General features: G+C 33.4%; 4 protein-coding genes across 4 annotated transcripts; all 4 read right to left on the bottom strand.

Moving 5' to 3' along the window:
* Positions 1-1218: 1218 nt before the first annotated feature.
* Positions 1219-2921, bottom strand: LOC143611664 (peroxidase P7-like). The gene is made up of 3 exons (XM_077085840.1): positions 2377-2921; positions 1946-2140; positions 1219-1776 (listed from the first exon to the last, which is right to left on the bottom strand). Exons 1-3 carry the CDS (start codon positions 2587-2589, stop codon positions 1219-1221), a joined length of 966 nt encoding a protein of 321 aa, XP_076941955.1. The 5' UTR covers positions 2590-2921.
* Positions 2922-4596: 1675 nt separating this feature from the next.
* On the bottom strand, positions 4597-7737 carry LOC143611676 (cationic peroxidase 1-like). Its single transcript, XM_077085853.1, has 4 exons — positions 7519-7737; positions 6273-6375; positions 5890-5981; positions 4597-5151 (listed from the first exon to the last, which is right to left on the bottom strand). Exons 1-4 carry the CDS (start codon positions 7735-7737, stop codon positions 4597-4599), a joined length of 969 nt encoding a protein of 322 aa, XP_076941968.1.
* A 3346-nt stretch (positions 7738-11083) lies between these two features.
* LOC143611665 (peroxidase P7-like) lies at positions 11084-12786 on the bottom strand. The gene is made up of 3 exons (XM_077085841.1): positions 12242-12786; positions 11811-12005; positions 11084-11641 (listed from the first exon to the last, which is right to left on the bottom strand). Exons 1-3 carry the CDS (start codon positions 12452-12454, stop codon positions 11084-11086), a joined length of 966 nt encoding a protein of 321 aa, XP_076941956.1. The 5' UTR covers positions 12455-12786.
* Positions 12787-14461: 1675 nt separating this feature from the next.
* On the bottom strand, positions 14462-17602 carry LOC143611677 (cationic peroxidase 1-like). The gene is made up of 4 exons (XM_077085854.1): positions 17384-17602; positions 16138-16240; positions 15755-15846; positions 14462-15016 (listed from the first exon to the last, which is right to left on the bottom strand). Exons 1-4 carry the CDS (start codon positions 17600-17602, stop codon positions 14462-14464), a joined length of 969 nt encoding a protein of 322 aa, XP_076941969.1.
* Between the last annotated feature and the right edge of the window lie 1117 nt (positions 17603-18719).

The following is an 18719-nucleotide window of genomic DNA, read 5'->3' on the forward strand; positions in this document are numbered from 1 at the left end:
TTGATTTATAAGAAAATACAAACGTGTTAAAGGTGGTTGGTTCTTAGAAATGGTCAATGACAGAAGATAATATTTATTAATCAGTATACTTACACTAAACTAGTAAAAAGTGCAGGAGACTTGGTTAATAAACACATAACCCGTTGAATAAGATCATTGGGTTAATTATTCGATTTTCGAATTAATATTGTTTTTCGACGCTAGGGGATTTGATGAGTAGCTCATCAGATTATAAGGTTGTACGTGTTCTTGTTGATCTCAACTCTCAAGTCATGTAAGTGCCGGTATTTTGTATTAACGTATTGTTTAGATTAGATATATTAGTTGTTTGATTTGTTTATGGTTATGTGATTAGTTGTTTGTTTTCTGGTCGCTTTTTTTTAAATATTGTTTCAACTTAATAAACGTTTTAAGTAATATATTTGTATTAGTTGTTTGTTAATGTGATTAGTTGTTCGGAGGGGTACGTACATGGTAAGATGGTTGTGGAATAGGATGTAAGGGTTTAATTCCTATAGAATGTAGCATTTAGTCGTTTGTTGTTAATTTTCACATAATTCCCTGATAAATTAAACTTGAGATTAAGAAAATGGAGCCTCTAAAGGCTAAAATAATACCTATGGGTTAAGGGTTCGAATCCTATAGTTTTGCAGGTTTGGTGGTATTACGAGTAATTAATATAACTAGAGTAGGTGTTGCTCAAACCACATAAGGACTAAACATTTCTACAAACAATTAGGATACTTACAACTAGCAACAAACAGAAGTACACTAAACTAGTCTTCAAAACACATTTAGTATAATACATATAACTTTAAATGCTAACTTCACCTAGATCTGATATACAAACCTCCAAATTAATTACAGTGTGTATGACTTCAATCTTAAGGAGTTATTTCCTCTTTCTGATGCAAGACAATATGGAAACTTTCATCGCTGGATGCCACATAATTTTCAGGATTAACCGACACCCAGACGGCTCGATTAAAAGATATAAAGCCAGAGTTTTTGCTAAAGTCTTTTCATTGACATAACAGGAGTAATCTTATATTACATGATATATAAAGAGCAAATCTTATTTCTGAATAATGTATACTTAACACAAGCACATTACAAACGAATTTAATTTGAAATATAAAAGACTTAAAGCATTACACTTTTCAAGAAAGAATTGTAAAATTATATCATCATAAAAGAATTCAACCATCTCAATGACCCTTAATAATTCACATTAACTTTCCTACAATCCCTTCGAATTTCACCTCTATTCCCTGTCAGTGGCTTTATATCGCCCATTTTAATCATAGACTCTGCAAAATCTTCCCAAAACTCTTCATGATTCCCACTGTATTTCAAAACAAGCTCAGCAGTTTCGCCACCATGAAATAGTGCTTGATCAGAGCTCAAAAGCCCTTTTTTACTCACCAAATCAGTGTAGTATTTTACGTCAAATGAGCTTGGTGTTGGGTCAAGTGGCGCGAGCGTTGAGTCACCCCCTACTTGTGGGCAAATGGTCCGAAGATGGCTTGCGAAAGCTGGATCTATGTTGGTTTCGTTGTAAATACGAGATCTAAAGGTAAAACACTGAGCAAACCCTAGGGTGTGTGCACCCGAAAGCACAACTAAGTCCTCCTCATCGAGCCCTTGGTCCTCAAAGTTTTTTATTAGGGCAGGTAAGTCCATGAATGGTGACGGGATGCTAATATTAGCTAAAGCCTGACTAGCGGTGGTTGAGTCTCTTCTTCCGAGCTTGACTTTCCATGATGGGCCACCAAGCTGCACTCCATATACAAATTTAAGATTTAGTGTCAAAATATGTATTCCCATGCTTGTGAAATCTTAATTTCTATTTCAAATGTTAGGGGATGAACACGTGGATACCACGTTGGTGTACCCATGTTTAACAGATTTAAGTTATAGGTGTTGAGTAGCTTGTTCTACTTACCACGACTACAGAATCACGAGCTGCAACAGTTAAGATATCGGCACAAGATACCACAGGGCGACCGCAAACCTTGTCAACCTCAGACTTGATTTTATCGATAACCTCGAAGCCTCTAGCTGAATTTGCGTTAGGGGCTGCATTTTTCTCAGTATCTATTGTTGAGGTTTGGTCCAAAAGAATGGAAGCATCACATCCCTTCATGATATAGAAAAATAACTCAAAAACGAAACCAATACTTTTGTTTCAAAATCGTGAAAAAGTATAATGAAAGTTAGTGATGTTTCAGTTTAGTAAACTAGTAAACGTATACGATTACTTTAAATACCAAGTATTCTGAATACATGAACATTAAACACGATTTATATGTTGATGCTACATGAGTAACTAATATTCAATCTCAAATACATGATAAGTAGGAATAAATTACTCACATTAACAAAACAATCATGAAAATGAAGACGCAATAGAGAAGCACCCATGCGACGTTCTTGTGCCAATGCATCCTCCAACACACGTCTGATGGTCGGGAGGGCTTCAGGGCACACTCGATCATAATAACTTGATGACAAACCTGAGTCTGAATGTGCGGCTACAATACCAAAAATGAAAGAAACCAAAAGAGTAAAGCAGCTTATTTTGTTCATCTTGTTTGTAAATGGGGAGCCAAAAAGGTTTTTGTAAGTGCAAATTTGTTGTGTTGTATTATGTTGTTATGGACTTAATTTTGGTGTTATGTTGTATTTAAAGGAATGCAAAGGTTAAAGATGGCTGTTAATGGAAATGGTCAAAGAAAAGTATGTGTTTTGGTTGCACCAAACAATTTTGGAGACTTGGTTCATAATGTTTTGAGACTTGGTTCATAATTCTAGAACTCGTGAAAGATTTGAGTTATTCAATATGCATGCATATCAGTGTTTTTAATTATTTATGGGTATATCAGATAAGCAAGGGTGTAGCTTCATAAGGCCAGGGTCAACACCCCACCACACCCATCCATCCACCCCGTTTTCATGTTCAATAGTGTAACTTTACACAATTTTGTTACGGAAATATGTATTATGTAGTGTATATTTGTCTGTTTGCGATCGAAAATTTTATGCCCGCTCCCGTTTAAGAAAAATTTATAAGTACTGAGTCCCCCATCTTACGTTTTCGTCCAAACTTTTCCACAAGCTATAACTAATACATAAGAAGATATGAAACAGGATCAAATACATTTTACTCTTAACATGAAAACGGTGAGAACCAATTTGTTGTTATTATTAGCTTTATTTTTATAGGTGTTTGTTGTTATTTTTTGTTCGTATTTGCTAATTTTAGATTATGAGACGTTATAAGTATTTCCTGATTTATATTTTGTTGTTATTATTTGATGTTTTCTTTTGCTTTTATAAATATTTGTTGGTATTTGCTGTTATTATTTTGTTCTTGATTTTGATTCTTTTATTGTAATTTTTAGGTTCTTTTCTTTGTTATTATAAATGATTGTTTATGTAGATAGGTATTGTTTCTTACGTTCTCATTTTTTTATAATTTGGTATTATTTCCTACGTTCTCATGTTAAGATTAAAATGTACATGAACCTTCCCCTAAGAGATATAAAGCGTGTTAGTTTGAAATTATGTATTGAATATAATTAATAGCCAACTACGTTATTGAAAAATATGCAAGACTGGGTAGATATCTTGCTCCCATAAGTTATACATATATGAAAATACAAGTACTTTTTGACTTGGCTAGTGATAGTTAATAAAGAAAAATACATTGTTTAATCACGTCCCATAAGATTACAAATAAATAATTGTATTTGGTAGATATATTTGTTAATAATAGAAAAACCCATCGAACTTGACCTTGTCTTACTTAGTTGTAACTTGGTAAAATACACTTAATAAAAATTAAAAATCATATTGTTAACTTAAATTACTTTGTTCTTGTGGATTGTAAATATATTGTTAACTTTTATTTCACTAAAGTGTTCATAACTTTAATGGTTGAATGTTTCAAATGTTGAAAGTTTACACTGGAATATAGAGGTCTTTGTGGCATTTGTAGAAAGTGTGATCATACGTGTTATTATTATAAATTAAGGGGTCTTTATGTAAACTAATTAGGTGTAGGTCCCGTGACCGGATCAAACAACACAACAAACTAAGTACTAGTCGTTCTTGGATCAACCTCACAACTAGTTGGCGGAAACAACTAGCTAGATCGAAATCTCGGATCTTGTGGTGTGATGTGGGAGCCGAAAGTTAGGGAGAGGGTTAGGGAGGTAGAGAGAGGTTGTAAGACTTAGATAATAATAATAATACAAGGGTTTATTCACAAAGGTTGTTGGAGAAATGGGTTAAGTGACCCTTTATATAGGGTCCCCCATTTCTCCAAGTTTACATAGCATGATACAAAATAAACGTACTGAGGTACGTATTACACCGACTCTAAGCACATATAAAGACATACACAATCCTAAAACTAATATAGAATATTGGCCTTACATTAGGGTGTGGTTCTCTATTTGGGATGTTACCCCGACAATAATAATTTTAGTGATTTAAATCTTTTTTCTTAATAACTTGTATACATAATAACAAACACATTACAAACAATTTTTAATTTATAATATATACGACATAACACTTGATCGACCCTTATTACTTCAAATTAACTTTTCTACAGTCTTGTCGAATTTCACCTTTATTCCTTGTTAATGGCTTCATATCACCCATTTTAATCATCGACTTCGCAAAATCCTTTGAGAACTCTTTCTTGTTTCTACTATATTTCAAAACAAGTTCAGAAGTATCTTTACCATTAAATAGTGCTTGATCAGTACTCAAAAGCCCTTTTTTACTCACTATATCGAAAAAGTATTTCACATCAAACGAGCCTGGTGTCGGGTCAAGTGGTGCAAGCATGGTGTCACCCCCAACTTGTGGGCAAATGGCTTGAACGTGGCTCGCAAAGGCTGGATCAATGTTGGTCTCATTGTAAATACGAGACCTAAAGGTTCGACACTGAGCAAACCCTAGTGTGTGTGCACCTGAAAGCACAACTAAGTCTTTCTCATTGAGCCCTTGGTCCTCAAAAATTTTTATCATGGCGGGTAAATCCATGAATGGCGTCATCATCTTATTGTTAGCTATCGTCCGACTAGCTGTGGTTGAGTCTCTTCTTCCGAGCTTGACTTTCCACCACGGGCCACCAAGCTACACACCATATATCCATAAAAAAAAGTTAAATTAGTCACCACTCACAACTTTAAAGTTAGGGTGGGATACGCAAGGCCGGAAACATGACACGAACACCAAACAAATATAATCAAGCTTTGGGTAAATGTATTTAGTAGTTTAAAAGATAGGTTGTGATTAGATTGACATATTTAATCAAACATGTCGTGTCCACTTCACATGTTTAACCTATTTAGTTCAAATAGCCGACTCACCAACCTTTTTAATAAAAATATCGACCCATTAACTCGTGTAACCCAATTTCTTACAACAACCAACTCGATTAGTACCTTTAAAACTTGATTATTACATGTTATTCCATTTATAGATTAAAATATTAATTTTGGGAAAAAGTTGTGTTCGGGTTACATATATTTAAGTCATGTGTGTGAGTTATGTTAGATGTTTATAATATAAATAAAAATATGGGTCATGTTCGAGTTGAACATTATCCACTAGCTTAAAACCCGACGACCCCACATAATTAACATTACGAAAGAAGTTGAATGAGGAGCACATGAATACCATCAATAACATCAGTATGTTATAATTGAGTTTTACATGACAACCTGCTCACAGTTTTTACAATTATACTCTCTTAAGGCCTCATGCATTCTATATTATTGCAACATAATATAGAGAGTTCACATCTTGAGATGGAACAAATGGATATTACTTGATTGCTTCTCAAGATTTTCATTGACATGTTTTACTTACCGCAACAACAGAATCACGATCTGCAATAGCTAAGATGTCGGCACAAGACACAATGGGGCGGCCACAAACTTTGTTGACCTCAATCTTGATTTTGTCAATTCAAGTCCCGAATCGATAATCAACACACAAACTAAACGAATAACTCTCTTTTATATTAATCAGAAAATATCACTCTAAAAACCGATTACAATACCTCAAACCCTAACTCGGTTTGACTCTTGATGAACCCTAACTCGGTTACACCAAACTCACCTTATTCTAATGTCTAACCATAACTCGGTTTATATAGACTAACCCTAACTTGTTAGCCAAGACATTACCAAATATAATAAACCTATTATTGTGTTGGGCCTTACACTTGAGCCAAACAACAATTGACCCAACATCAATAACCTCAAATCCTCTAGCAGAATTCAAGTTGGATGCCGCATTTTTCTCACTATCTATCGTTGATGTTTGATCCAAAAGAACGGAAGCATCACATCCCTATATGATATATAGTTTAAAAAACAAATTAAAGCAATACTTCACTTGTCATTGTAGTTATATGCCTTAGATCCGTTAGAAATATAATATAAATCACAATAAAGAATTTTTTAAATGGTAATATTAAATCCAAATATGTAACATAAAACTTTCAGATTACCTGCCAAACAGTAGAAAGTATATGAAAGTTTGTAATATCTCAATTTTAGCAAGCGTAAATAGTCAAGTTTAATACCGAATCAGGGAAATATATGATACTAAAATACAATTATTACGTGGAAACCAGAACAGAAGTGTTAGCGAGCCAAGCTACTTTAGATTTGCTTCATAAAATCTTGAACCGAGTCCGAGTAATTAAACAAGCCTGAGTTTCACATATTAAGCTACACTAGATTGCGAGCCTATAAATCATACTATTCGTAATTTCTATTTAATATATAAAATATATTTTACATAATTAATTATCTGTAATCCTTTATCATTAATATTGAATGTAAATTCAATTAAAATAGAGAGGCAAGTAAACGAGCAACAAGTTGCGTCGCAACCCCTTTTTGAATGGCAAACCCGATCCGTAATAAAAATGTATTTATGAGAAACTTATATTATGTTATGTTTATATATGTGCGTGTGTGTGTGTGTTTTATAAACATATTTAAATAACATAAAAAGTTACTTAATAAATAACAAATAACATGTTGAATGATCTTCATGGCCAAGTGGAGATGAAACCAGTAGTTCGTGGCACAACAGACTTAAAGGTGAGTCGAGCTTAAATTTTTCTAAACTACGCATAGGATGAGTTCAGTCTCTTAAGTTAAACAAATTGAGTCGAACTGAAATCAAATGGGCTCGACTAGTTTATACCATATAGTGGAAATTACATGTTTAATCAAGTAATAAACAATTTTAATAAAGTTTTGAGTTATGAATAGAAGAACATCAAGAAAAATGTTACTCGATCCGTCATGCAAAGGTGCTTTCCTTTTTATGAGGTTAGAACACTTGTTAACTAATTAGGTGACTTGTTCCAAATGTTTTCTAGACTTAATTTATAAGTTTGAGCCATATATATAGACCGTAATCATATGAATAACAAATGTGGAGTATCAAATATAAATTCGATAAGAGTAAGTTGCTTACGTTAACAAAACAATCATGAAAATGTAAACGTAATAGAGAAGCACCCATGCGCTGTTCTTGTGCCACTGCATCTTCAACCACAAGTTTGATGGTTAGCAGAGCTTCAGGGCAAATTTGATCATAATAACTTGATGACAAACCCGAGTCTGAAGATGAAGATGCGGAGACAATAAAAATAATGAGCGAGACAAGAAGAGACAAGAAACTTATGATGTTCATCTTCTTCAAAACTGATAACTAAAAGTGTGTTTTAGTACAGATTCTTTGTGTTCTATTATGTTTGATTTATAAGAAAATACAAACGTGTTAAAGGTGGTTGGTTCTTAGAAATGGTCAATGACAGAAGATAATATTTATTAATCAGTATACTTACACTAAACTAGTAAAAAGTGCAGGAGACTTGGTTAATAAACACATAACCCGTTGAATAAGATCATTGGGTTAATTATTCGATTTTCGAATTAATATTGTTTTTCGACGCTAGGGGATTTGATGAGTAGCTCATCAGATTATAAGGTTGTACGTGTTCTTGTTGATCTCAACTCTCAAGTCATGTAAGTGCCGGTATTTTGTATTAACGTATTGTTTAGATTAGATATATTAGTTGTTTGATTTGTTTATGGTTATGTGATTAGTTGTTTGTTTTCTGGTCGCTTTTTTTTAAATATTGTTTCAACTTAATAAACGTTTTAAGTAATATATTTGTATTAGTTGTTTGTTAATGTGATTAGTTGTTCGGAGGGGTACGTACATGGTAAGATGGTTGTGGAATAGGATGTAAGGGCTTAATTCCTATAGAATGTAGCATTTAGTCGTTTGTTGTTAATTTTCACATAATTCCCTGATAAATTAAACTTGAGATTAAGAAAATGGAGCCTCTAAAGGCTAAAATAATACCTATGGGTTAAGGGTTCGAATCCTATAGTTTTGCAGGTTTGGTGGTATTACGAGTAATTAATATAACTAGAGTAGGTGTTGCTCAAACCACATAAGGACTAAACATTTCTACAAACAATTAGGATACTTACAACTAGCAACAAACAGAAGTACACTAAACTAGTCTTCAAAACACATTTAGTATAATACATATAACTTTAAATGCTAACTTCACCTAGATCTGATATACAAACCTCCAAATTAATTACAGTGTGTATGACTTCAATCTTAAGGAGTTATTTCCTCTTTCTGATGCAAGACAATATGGAAACTTTCATCGCTGGATGCCACATAATTTTCAGGATTAACCGACACCCAGACGGCTCGATTAAAAGATATAAAGCCAGAGTTTTTGCTAAAGTCTTTTCAATGACATAACAGGAGTAATCTTATATTACATGATATATAAAGAGCAAATCTTATTTCTGAATAATGTATACTTAACACAAGCACATTACAAACGAATTTAATTTGAAATATAAAAGACTTAAAGCATTACACTTTTCAAGAAAGAATTGTAAAATTATATCATCATAAAAGAATTCAACCATCTCAATGACCCTTAATAATTCACATTAACTTTCCTACAATCCCTTCGAATTTCACCTCTATTCCCTGTCAGTGGCTTTATATCGCCCATTTTAATCATAGACTCTGCAAAATCTTCCCAAAACTCTTCATGATTCCCACTGTATTTCAAAACAAGCTCAGCAGTTTCGCCACCATGAAATAGTGCTTGATCAGAGCTCAAAAGCCCTTTTTTACTCACCAAATCAGTGTAGTATTTTACGTCAAATGAGCTTGGTGTTGGGTCAAGTGGCGCGAGCGTTGAGTCACCCCCTACTTGTGGGCAAATGGTCCGAAGATGGCTTGCGAAAGGTGCTTTCCTTTTTATGAGGTTAGAACACTTGTTAACTAATTAGAAGAACATCAAGAAAAATGTTACTCGATCCGTCATGCAAAGGTGCTTTCCTTTTTATGAGGTTAGAACACTTGTTAACTAATTAGGTGACTTGTTCCAAATGTTTTCTAGACTTAATTTATAAGTTTGAGCCATATATATAGACCGTAATCATATGAATAACAAATGTGGAGTATCAAATATAAATTCGATAAGAGTAAGTTGCTTACGTTAACAAAACAATCATGAAAATGTAAACGTAATAGAGAAGCACCCATGCGCTGTTCTTGTGCCACTGCATCTTCAACCACAAGTTTGATGGTTAGCAGAGCTTCAGGGCAAATTTGATCATAATAACTTGATGACAAACCCGAGTCTGAAGATGAAGATGCGGAGACAATAAAAATAATGAGCGAGACAAGAAGAGACAAGAAACTTATGATGTTCATCTTCTTCAAAACTGATAACTAAAAGTGTGTTTTAGTACAGATTCTTTGTGTTCTATTATGTTTGATTTATAAGAAAATACAAACGTGTTAAAGGTGGTTGGTTCTTAGAAATGGTCAATGACAGAAGATAATATTTATTAATCAGTATACTTACACTAAACTAGTAAAAAGTGCAGGAGACTTGGTTAATAAACACATAACCCGTTGAATAAGATCATTGGGTTAATTATTAGATTTTCGAATTAATATTGTTTTTCGACGCTAGGGGATTTGATGAGTAGCTCATCAGATTATAAGGTTGTACGTGTTCTTGTTGATCTCAACTCTCAAGTCATGTAAGTGCCGGTATTTTGTATTAACGTATTGTTTAGATTAGATATATTAGTTGTTTGATTTGTTTATGGTTATGTGATTAGTTGTTTGTTTTCTGGTCGCTTTTTTTTAAATATTGTTTCAACTTAATAAACGTTTTAAGTAATATATTTGTATTAGTTGTTTGTTAATGTGATTAGTTGTTCGGAGGGGTACGTACATGGTAAGATGGTTGTGGAATAGGATGTAAGGGTTTAATTCCTATAGAATGTAGCATTTAGTCGTTTGTTGTTAATTTTCACATAATTCCCTGATAAATTAAACTTGAGATTAAGAAAATGGAGCCTCTAAAGGCTAAAATAATACCTATGGGTTAAGGGTTCGAATCCTATAGTTTTGCAGGTTTGGTGGTATTACGAGTAATTAATATAACTAGAGTAGGTGTTGCTCAAACCACATAAGGACTAAACATTTCTACAAACAATTAGGATACTTACAACTAGCAACAAACAGAAGTACACTAAACTAGTCTTCAAAACACATTTAGTATAATACATATAACTTTAAATGCTAACTTCACCTAGATCTGATATACAAACCTCCAAATTAATTACAGTGTGTATGACTTCAATCTTAAGGAGTTATTTCCTCTTTCTGATGCAAGACAATATGGAAACTTTCATCGCTGGATGCCACATAATTTTCAGGATTAACCGACACCCAGACGGCTCGATTAAAAGATATAAAGCCAGAGTTTTTGCTAAAGTCTTTTCAATGACATAACAGGAGTAATCTTATATTACATGATATATAAAGAGCAAATCTTATTTCTGAATAATGTATACTTAACACAAGCACATTACAAACGAATTTAATTTGAAATATAAAAGACTTAAAGCATTACACTTTTCAAGAAAGAATTGTAAAATTATATCATCATAAAAGAATTCAACCATCTCAATGACCCTTAATAATTCACATTAACTTTCCTACAATCCCTTCGAATTTCACCTCTATTCCCTGTCAGTGGCTTTATATCGCCCATTTTAATCATAGACTCTGCAAAATCTTCCCAAAACTCTTCATGATTCCCACTGTATTTCAAAACAAGCTCAGCAGTTTCGCCACCATGAAATAGTGCTTGATCAGAGCTCAAAAGCCCTTTTTTACTCACCAAATCAGTGTAGTATTTTACGTCAAATGAGCTTGGTGTTGGGTCAAGTGGCGCGAGCGTTGAGTCACCCCCTACTTGTGGGCAAATGGTCCGAAGATGGCTTGCGAAAGCTGGATCTATGTTGGTTTCGTTGTAAATACGAGATCTAAAGGTAAAACACTGAGCAAACCCTAGGGTGTGTGCACCCGAAAGCACAACTAAGTCCTCCTCATCGAGCCCTTGGTCCTCAAAGTTTTTTATTAGGGCAGGTAAGTCCATGAATGGTGACGGGATGCTAATATTAGCTAAAGCCTGACTAGCGGTGGTTGAGTCTCTTCTTCCGAGCTTGACTTTCCATGATGGGCCACCAAGCTGCACTCCATATACAAATTTAAGATTTAGTGTCAAAATATGTATTCCCATGCTTGTGAAATCTTAATTTCTATTTCAAATGTTAGGGGATGAACACGTGGATACCACGTTGGTGTACCCATGTTTAACAGATTTAAGTTATAGGTGTTGAGTAGCTTGTTCTACTTACCACGACTACAGAATCACGAGCTGCAACAGTTAAGATATCGGCACAAGATACCACAGGGCGACCGCAAACCTTGTCAACCTCAGACTTGATTTTATCGATAACCTCGAAGCCTCTAGCTGAATTTGCGTTAGGGGCTGCATTTTTCTCAGTATCTATTGTTGAGGTTTGGTCCAAAAGAATGGAAGCATCACATCCCTTCATGATATAGAAAAATAACTCAAAAACGAAACCAATACTTTTGTTTCAAAATCGTGAAAAAGTATAATGAAAGTTAGTGATGTTTCAGTTTAGTAAACTAGTAAACGTATACGATTACTTTGAATACCAAGTATTCTGAATACATGAACATTAAACACGATTTATATGTTGATGCTACATGAGTAACTAATATTCAATCTCAAATACATGATAAGTAGGAATAAATTACTCACATTAACAAAACAATCATGAAAATGAAGACGCAATAGAGAAGCACCCATGCGACGTTCTTGTGCCAATGCATCCTCCAACACACGTCTGATGGTCGGGAGGGCTTCAGGGCACACTCGATCATAATAACTTGATGACAAACCTGAGTCTGAATGTGCGGCTACAATACCAAAAATGAAAGAAACCAAAAGAGTAAAGCAGCTTATTTTGTTCATCTTGTTTGTAAATGGGGAGCCAAAAAGGTTTTTGTAAGTGCAAATTTGTTGTGTTGTATTATGTTGTTATGGACTTAATTTTGGTGTTATGTTGTATTTAAAGGAATGCAAAGGTTAAAGATGGCTGTTAATGGAAATGGTCAAAGAAAAGTATGTGTTTTGGTTGCACCAAACAATTTTGGAGACTTGGTTCATAATGTTTTGAGACTTGGTTCATAATTCTAGAACTCGTGAAAGATTTGAGTTATTCAATATGCATGCATATCAGTGTTTTTAATTATTTATGGGTATATCAGATAAGCAAGGGTGTAGCTTCATAAGGCCAGGGTCAACACCCCACCACACCCATCCATCCACCCCGTTTTCATGTTCAATAGTGTAACTTTACACAATTTTGTTACGGAAATATGTATTATGTAGTGTATATTTGTCTGTTTGCGATCGAAAATTTTATGCCCGCTCCCGTTTAAGAAAAATTTATAAGTACTGAGTCCCCCATCTTACGTTTTCGTCCAAACTTTTCCACAAGCTATAACTAATACATAAGAAGATATGAAACAGGATCAAATACATTTTACTCTTAACATGAAAACGGTGAGAACCAATTTGTTGTTATTATTAGCTTTATTTTTATAGGTGTTTGTTGTTATTTTTTGTTCGTATTTGCTAATTTTAGATTATGAGACGTTATAAGTATTTCCTGATTTATATTTTGTTGTTATTATTTGATGTTTTCTTTTGCTTTTATAAATATTTGTTGGTATTTGCTGTTATTATTTTGTTCTTGATTTTGATTCTTTTATTGTAATTTTTAGGTTCTTTTCTTTGTTATTATAAATGATTGTTTATGTAGATAGGTATTGTTTCTTACGTTCTCATTTTTTTATAATTTGGTATTATTTCCTACGTTCTCATGTTAAGATTAAAATGTACATGAACCTTCCCCTAAGAGATATAAAGCGTGTTAGTTTGAAATTATGTATTGAATATAATTAATAGCCAACTACGTTATTGAAAAATATGCAAGACTGGGTAGATATCTTGCTCCCATAAGTTATACATATATGAAAATACAAGTACTTTTTGACTTGGCTAGTGATAGTTAATAAAGAAAAATACATTGTTTAATCACGTCCCATAAGATTACAAATAAATAATTGTATTTGGTAGATATATTTGTTAATAATAGAAAAACCCATCGAACTTGACCTTGTCTTACTTAGTTGTAACTTGGTAAAATACACTTAATAAAAATTAAAAATCATATTGTTAACTTAAATTACTTTGTTCTTGTGGATTGTAAATATATTGTTAACTTTTATTTCACTAAAGTGTTCATAACTTTAATGGTTGAATGTTTCAAATGTTGAAAGTTTACACTGGAATATAGAGGTCTTTGTGGCATTTGTAGAAAGTGTGATCATACGTGTTATTATTATAAATTAAGGGGTCTTTATGTAAACTAATTAGGTGTAGGTCCCGTGACCGGATCAAACAACACAACAAACTAAGTACTAGTCGTTCTTGGATCAACCTCACAACTAGTTGGCGGAAACAACTAGCTAGACCGAAATCTCGGATCTTGTGGTGTGATGTGGGAGCCGAAAGTTAGGGAGAGGGTTAGGGAGGTAGAGAGAGGTTGTAAGACTTAGATAATAATAATAATACAAGGGTTTATTCACAAAGGTTGTTGGAGAAATGGGTTAAGTGACCCTTTATATAGGGTCCCCCATTTCTCCAAGTTTACATAGCATGATACAAAATAAACGTACTGAGGTACGTATTACATCGACTCTAAGCACATATAAAGACATACACAATCCTAAAACTAATATAGAATATTGGCCTTACATTAGGGTGTGGTTCTCTATTTGGGATGTTACCCCGACAATAATAATTTTAGTGATTTAAATCTTTTTTCTTAATAACTTGTATACATAATAACAAACACATTACAAACAATTTTTAATTTATAATATATACGACATAACACTTGATCGACCCTTATTACTTCAAATTAACTTTTCTACAGTCTTGTCGAATTTCACCTTTATTCCTTGTTAATGGCTTCATATCACCCATTTTAATCATCGACTTCGCAAAATCCTTTGAGAACTCTTTCTTGTTTCTACTATATTTCAAAACAAGTTCAGAAGTATCTTTACCATTAAATAGTGCTTGATCAGTACTCAAAAGCCCTTTTTTACTCACTATATCGAAAAAGTATTTCACATCAAACGAGCCTGGTGTCGGGTCAAGTGGTGCAAGCATGGTGTCACCCCCAACTTGTGGGCAAATGGCTTGAACGTGGCTCGCAAAGGCTGGATCAATGTTGGTCTCATTGTAAATACGAGACCTAAAGGTTCGACACTGAGCAAACCCTAGTGTGTGTGCACCTGAAAGCACAACTAAGTCTTTCTCATTGAGCCCTTGGTCCTCAAAATTTTTTATCATGGCGGGTAAATCCATGAATGGCGTCATCATCTTATTGTTAGCTATCGTCCGACTAGCTGTGGTTGAGTCTCTTCTTCCGAGCTTGACTTTCCACCACGGGCCACCAAGCTACACACCATATATCCATAAAAAAAAGTTAAATTAGTCACCACTCACAACTTTAAAGTTAGGGTGGGATACGCAAGGCCGGAAACATGACACGAACACCAAACAAATATAATCAAGCTTTGGGTAAATGTATTTAGTAGTTTAAAAGATAGGTTGTGATTAGATTGACATATTTAATCAAACATGTCGTGTCCACTTCACATGTTTAACCTATTTAGTTCAAATAGCCGACTCACCAACCTTTTTAATAAAAATATCGACCCATTAACTCGTGTAACCCAATTTCTTACTACAACCAACTCGATTAGTACCTTTAAAACTTGATTATTACATGTTATTCCATTTATAGATTAAAATATTAATTTTGGGAAAAAGTTGTGTTCGGGTTACATATATTTAAGTCATGTGTGTGAGTTATGTTAGATGTTTATAATATAAATAAAAATATGGGTCATGTTCGAGTTGAACATTATCCACTAGCTTAAAACCCGACGACCCCACATAATTAACATTACGAAAGAAGTTGAATGAGGAGCACATGAATACCATCAATAACATCAGTATGTTATAATTGAGTTTTACATGACAACCTGCTCACAGTTTTTACAATTATACTCTCTTAAGGCCTCATGCATTCTATATTATTGCAACATAATATAGAGAGTTCACATCTTGAGATGGAACAAATGGATATTACTTGATTGCTTCTCAAGATTTTCATTGACATGTTTTACTTACCGCAACAACAGAATCACGATCTGCAATAGCTAAGATGTCGGCACAAGACACAATGGGGCGGCCACAAACTTTGTTGACCTCAATCTTGATTTTGTCAATTCAAGTCCCGAATCGATAATCAACACACAAACTAAACGAATAACTCTCTTTTATATTAATCAGAAAATATCACTCTAAAAACCGATTACAATACCTCAAACCCTAACTCGGTTTGACTCTTGATGAACCCTAACTCGGTTACACCAAACTCACCTTATTCTAATGTCTAACCATAACTCGGTTTATATAGACTAACCCTAACTTGTTAGCCAAGACATTACCAAATATAATAAACCTATTATTGTGTTGGGCCTTACACTTGAGCCAAACAACAATTGACCCAACATCAATAACCTCAAATCCTCTAGCAGAATTCAAGTTGGATGCCGCATTTTTCTCACTATCTATCGTTGATGTTTGATCCAAAAGAACGGAAGCATCACATCCCTATATGATATATAGTTTAAAAAACAAATTAAAGCAATACTTCACTTGTCATTGTAGTTATATGCCTTAGATCCGTTAGAAATATAATATAAATCACAATAAAGAATTTTTTAAATGGTAATATTAAATCCAAATATGTAACATAAAACTTTCAGATTACCTGCCAAACAGTAGAAAGTATATGAAAGTTTGTAATATCTCAATTTTAGCAAGCGTAAATAGTCAAGTTTAATACCGAATCAGGGAAATATATGATACTAAAATACAATTATTACGTGGAAACCAGAACAGAAGTGTTAGCGAGCCAAGCTACTTTAGATTTGCTTCATAAAATCTTGAACCGAGTCCGAGTAATTAAACAAGCCTGAGTTTCACATATTAAGCTACACTAGATTGCGAGCCTATAAATCATACTATTCGTAATTTCTATTTAATATATAAAATATATTTTACATAATTAATTATCTGTAATCCTTTATCATTAATATTGAATGTAAATTCAATTAAAATAGAGAGGCAAGTAAACGAGCAACAAGTTGCGTCGCAACCCCTTTTTGAATGGCAAACCCGATCCGTAATAAAAATGTATTTATGAGAAACTTATATTATGTTATGTTTATATATGTGCGTGTGTGTGTGTGTTTTATAAACATATTTAAATAACATAAAAAGTTACTTAATAAATAACAAATAACATGTTGAATGATCTTCATGGCCAAGTGGAGATGAAACCAGTAGTTCGTGGCACAACAGACTTAAAGGTGAGTCGAGCTTAAATTTTTCTAAACTACGCATAGGATGAGTTCAGTCTCTTAAGTTAAACAAATTGAGTCGAACTGAAATCAAATGGGCTCGACTAGTTTATACCATATAGTGGAAATTACATGTTTAATCAAGTAATAAACAATTTTAATAAAGTTTTGAGTTATGAATAGAAGAACATCAAGAAAAATGTTACTCGATCCGTCATGCAAAGGTGCTTTCCTTTTTATGAGGTTAGAACACTTGTTAACTAATTAGGTGACTTGTTCCAAATGTTTTCTAGACTTAATTTATAAGTTTGAGCCATATATATAGACCGTAATCATATGAATAACAAATGTGGAGTATCAAATATAAATTCGATAAGAGTAAGTTGCTTACGTTAACAAAACAATCATGAAAATGTAAACGTAATAGAGAAGCACCCATGCGCTGTTCTTGTGCCACTGCATCTTCAACCACAAGTTTGATGGTTAGCAGAGCTTCAGGGCAAATTTGATCATAATAACTTGATGACAAACCCGAGTCTGAAGATGAAGATGCGGAGACAATAAAAATAATGAGCGAGACAAGAAGAGACAAGAAACTTATGATGTTCATCTTCTTCAAAACTGATAACTAAAAGTGTGTTTTAGTACAGATTCTTTGTGTTCTATTATGTTTGATTTATAAGAAAATACAAACGTGTTAAAGGTGGTTGGTTCTTAGAAATGGTCAATGACAGAAGATAATATTTATTAATCAGTATACTTACACTAAACTAGTAAAAAGTGCAGGAGACTTGGTTAATAAACACATAACCCGTTGAATAAGATCATTGGGTTAATTATTCGATTTTCGAATTAATATTGTTTTTCGACGCTAGGGGATTTGATGAGTAGCTCATCAGATTATAAGGTTGTACGTGTTCTTGTTGATCTCAACTCTCAAGTCATGTAAGTGCCGGTATTTTGTATTAACGTATTGTTTAGATTAGATATATTAGTTGTTTGATTTGTTTATGGTTATGTGATTAGTTGTTTGTTTTCTGGTCGCTTTTTTTTAAATATTGTTTCAACTTAATAAACGTTTTAAGTAATATATTTGTATTAGTTGTTTGTTAATGTGATTAGTTGTTCGGAGGGGTACGTACATGGTAAGATGGTTGTGGAATAGGATGTAAGGGTTTAATTCCTATAGAATGTAGCATTTAGTCGTTTGTTGTTAATTTTCACATAATTCCCTGATAAATTAAACTTGAGATTAAGAAAATGGAGCCTCTAAAGGCTAAAATAATACCTATGGGTTAAGGGTTCGAATCCTATAGTTTTGCAGGTTTGGTGGTATTACGAGTAATTAATATAACTAGAGTAGGTGTTGCTCAAACCACATAAGGACTAAACATTTCTACAAACAATTAGGATACTTACAACTAGCAACAAACAGAAGTACACTAAACTAGTCTTCAAAACACATTTAGTATAATACATATAACTTTAAATGCTAACTTCACCTAGATCTGATATACAAACCTCCAAATTAATTACAGTGTGTATGACTTCAATCTTAAGGAGTTATTTCCTCTTTCTGATGCAAGACAATATGGAAACTTTCATCGCTGGATGCCACATAATTTTCAGGATTAACCGACACCCAGACGGCTCGATTAAAAGATATAAAGCCAGAGTTTTTGCTAAAGTCTTTTCAATGACATAACAGGAGTAATCTTATATTACAT

Source organism: Bidens hawaiensis, unplaced genomic scaffold (assembly GCF_021521415.1).
Source record: "Bidens hawaiensis isolate Kalapana, Puna unplaced genomic scaffold, B.hawaiensis_p1.1 tig00031918_1, whole genome shotgun sequence".
Classification (NCBI taxonomy): domain Eukaryota; kingdom Viridiplantae; phylum Streptophyta; class Magnoliopsida; order Asterales; family Asteraceae; genus Bidens; species Bidens hawaiensis.

Bases quoted from the DNA above. Each gene is read 5' to 3' on its own strand.
- LOC143611676 (XM_077085853.1), bottom strand. From the start codon at position 7,737: ATGAACATCATAAGTTTCTTGTCTCTTCTTGTCTCGCTCATTATTTTT. The intron at 5,982-6,272 runs TTGGGTCAATTG...CTTGAATTGACA, and splicing joins AGGATTTGAGGTTATTGATG to AAATCAAGATTGAGGTCAAC. The intron at 5,152-5,889 runs GTAAGTAAAACA...TATGGTGTGTAG, and splicing joins ATCGTGATTCTGTTGTTGCG to CTTGGTGGCCCGTGGTGGAA.
- LOC143611677 (XM_077085854.1), bottom strand. From the start codon at position 17,602: ATGAACATCATAAGTTTCTTGTCTCTTCTTGTCTCGCTCATTATTTTT. The intron at 16,241-17,383 runs GTAAGCAACTTA...TATATCATATAG, and splicing joins TTCATGATTGTTTTGTTAAC to GGATGTGATGCTTCCGTTCT. The intron at 15,847-16,137 runs TTGGGTCAATTG...CTTGAATTGACA, and splicing joins AGGATTTGAGGTTATTGATG to AAATCAAGATTGAGGTCAAC.
- LOC143611664 (XM_077085840.1), bottom strand. From the start codon at position 2,589: ATGAACAAAATAAGCTGCTTTACTCTTTTGGTTTCTTTCATTTTTGGT. The intron at 2,141-2,376 runs GTGAGTAATTTA...TATATCATGAAG, and splicing joins TTCATGATTGTTTTGTTAAT to GGATGTGATGCTTCCATTCT. The intron at 1,777-1,945 runs GTAAGTAGAACA...TATGGAGTGCAG, and splicing joins CTCGTGATTCTGTAGTCGTG to CTTGGTGGCCCATCATGGAA.
- LOC143611665 (XM_077085841.1), bottom strand. From the start codon at position 12,454: ATGAACAAAATAAGCTGCTTTACTCTTTTGGTTTCTTTCATTTTTGGT. The intron at 12,006-12,241 runs GTGAGTAATTTA...TATATCATGAAG, and splicing joins TTCATGATTGTTTTGTTAAT to GGATGTGATGCTTCCATTCT. The intron at 11,642-11,810 runs GTAAGTAGAACA...TATGGAGTGCAG, and splicing joins CTCGTGATTCTGTAGTCGTG to CTTGGTGGCCCATCATGGAA.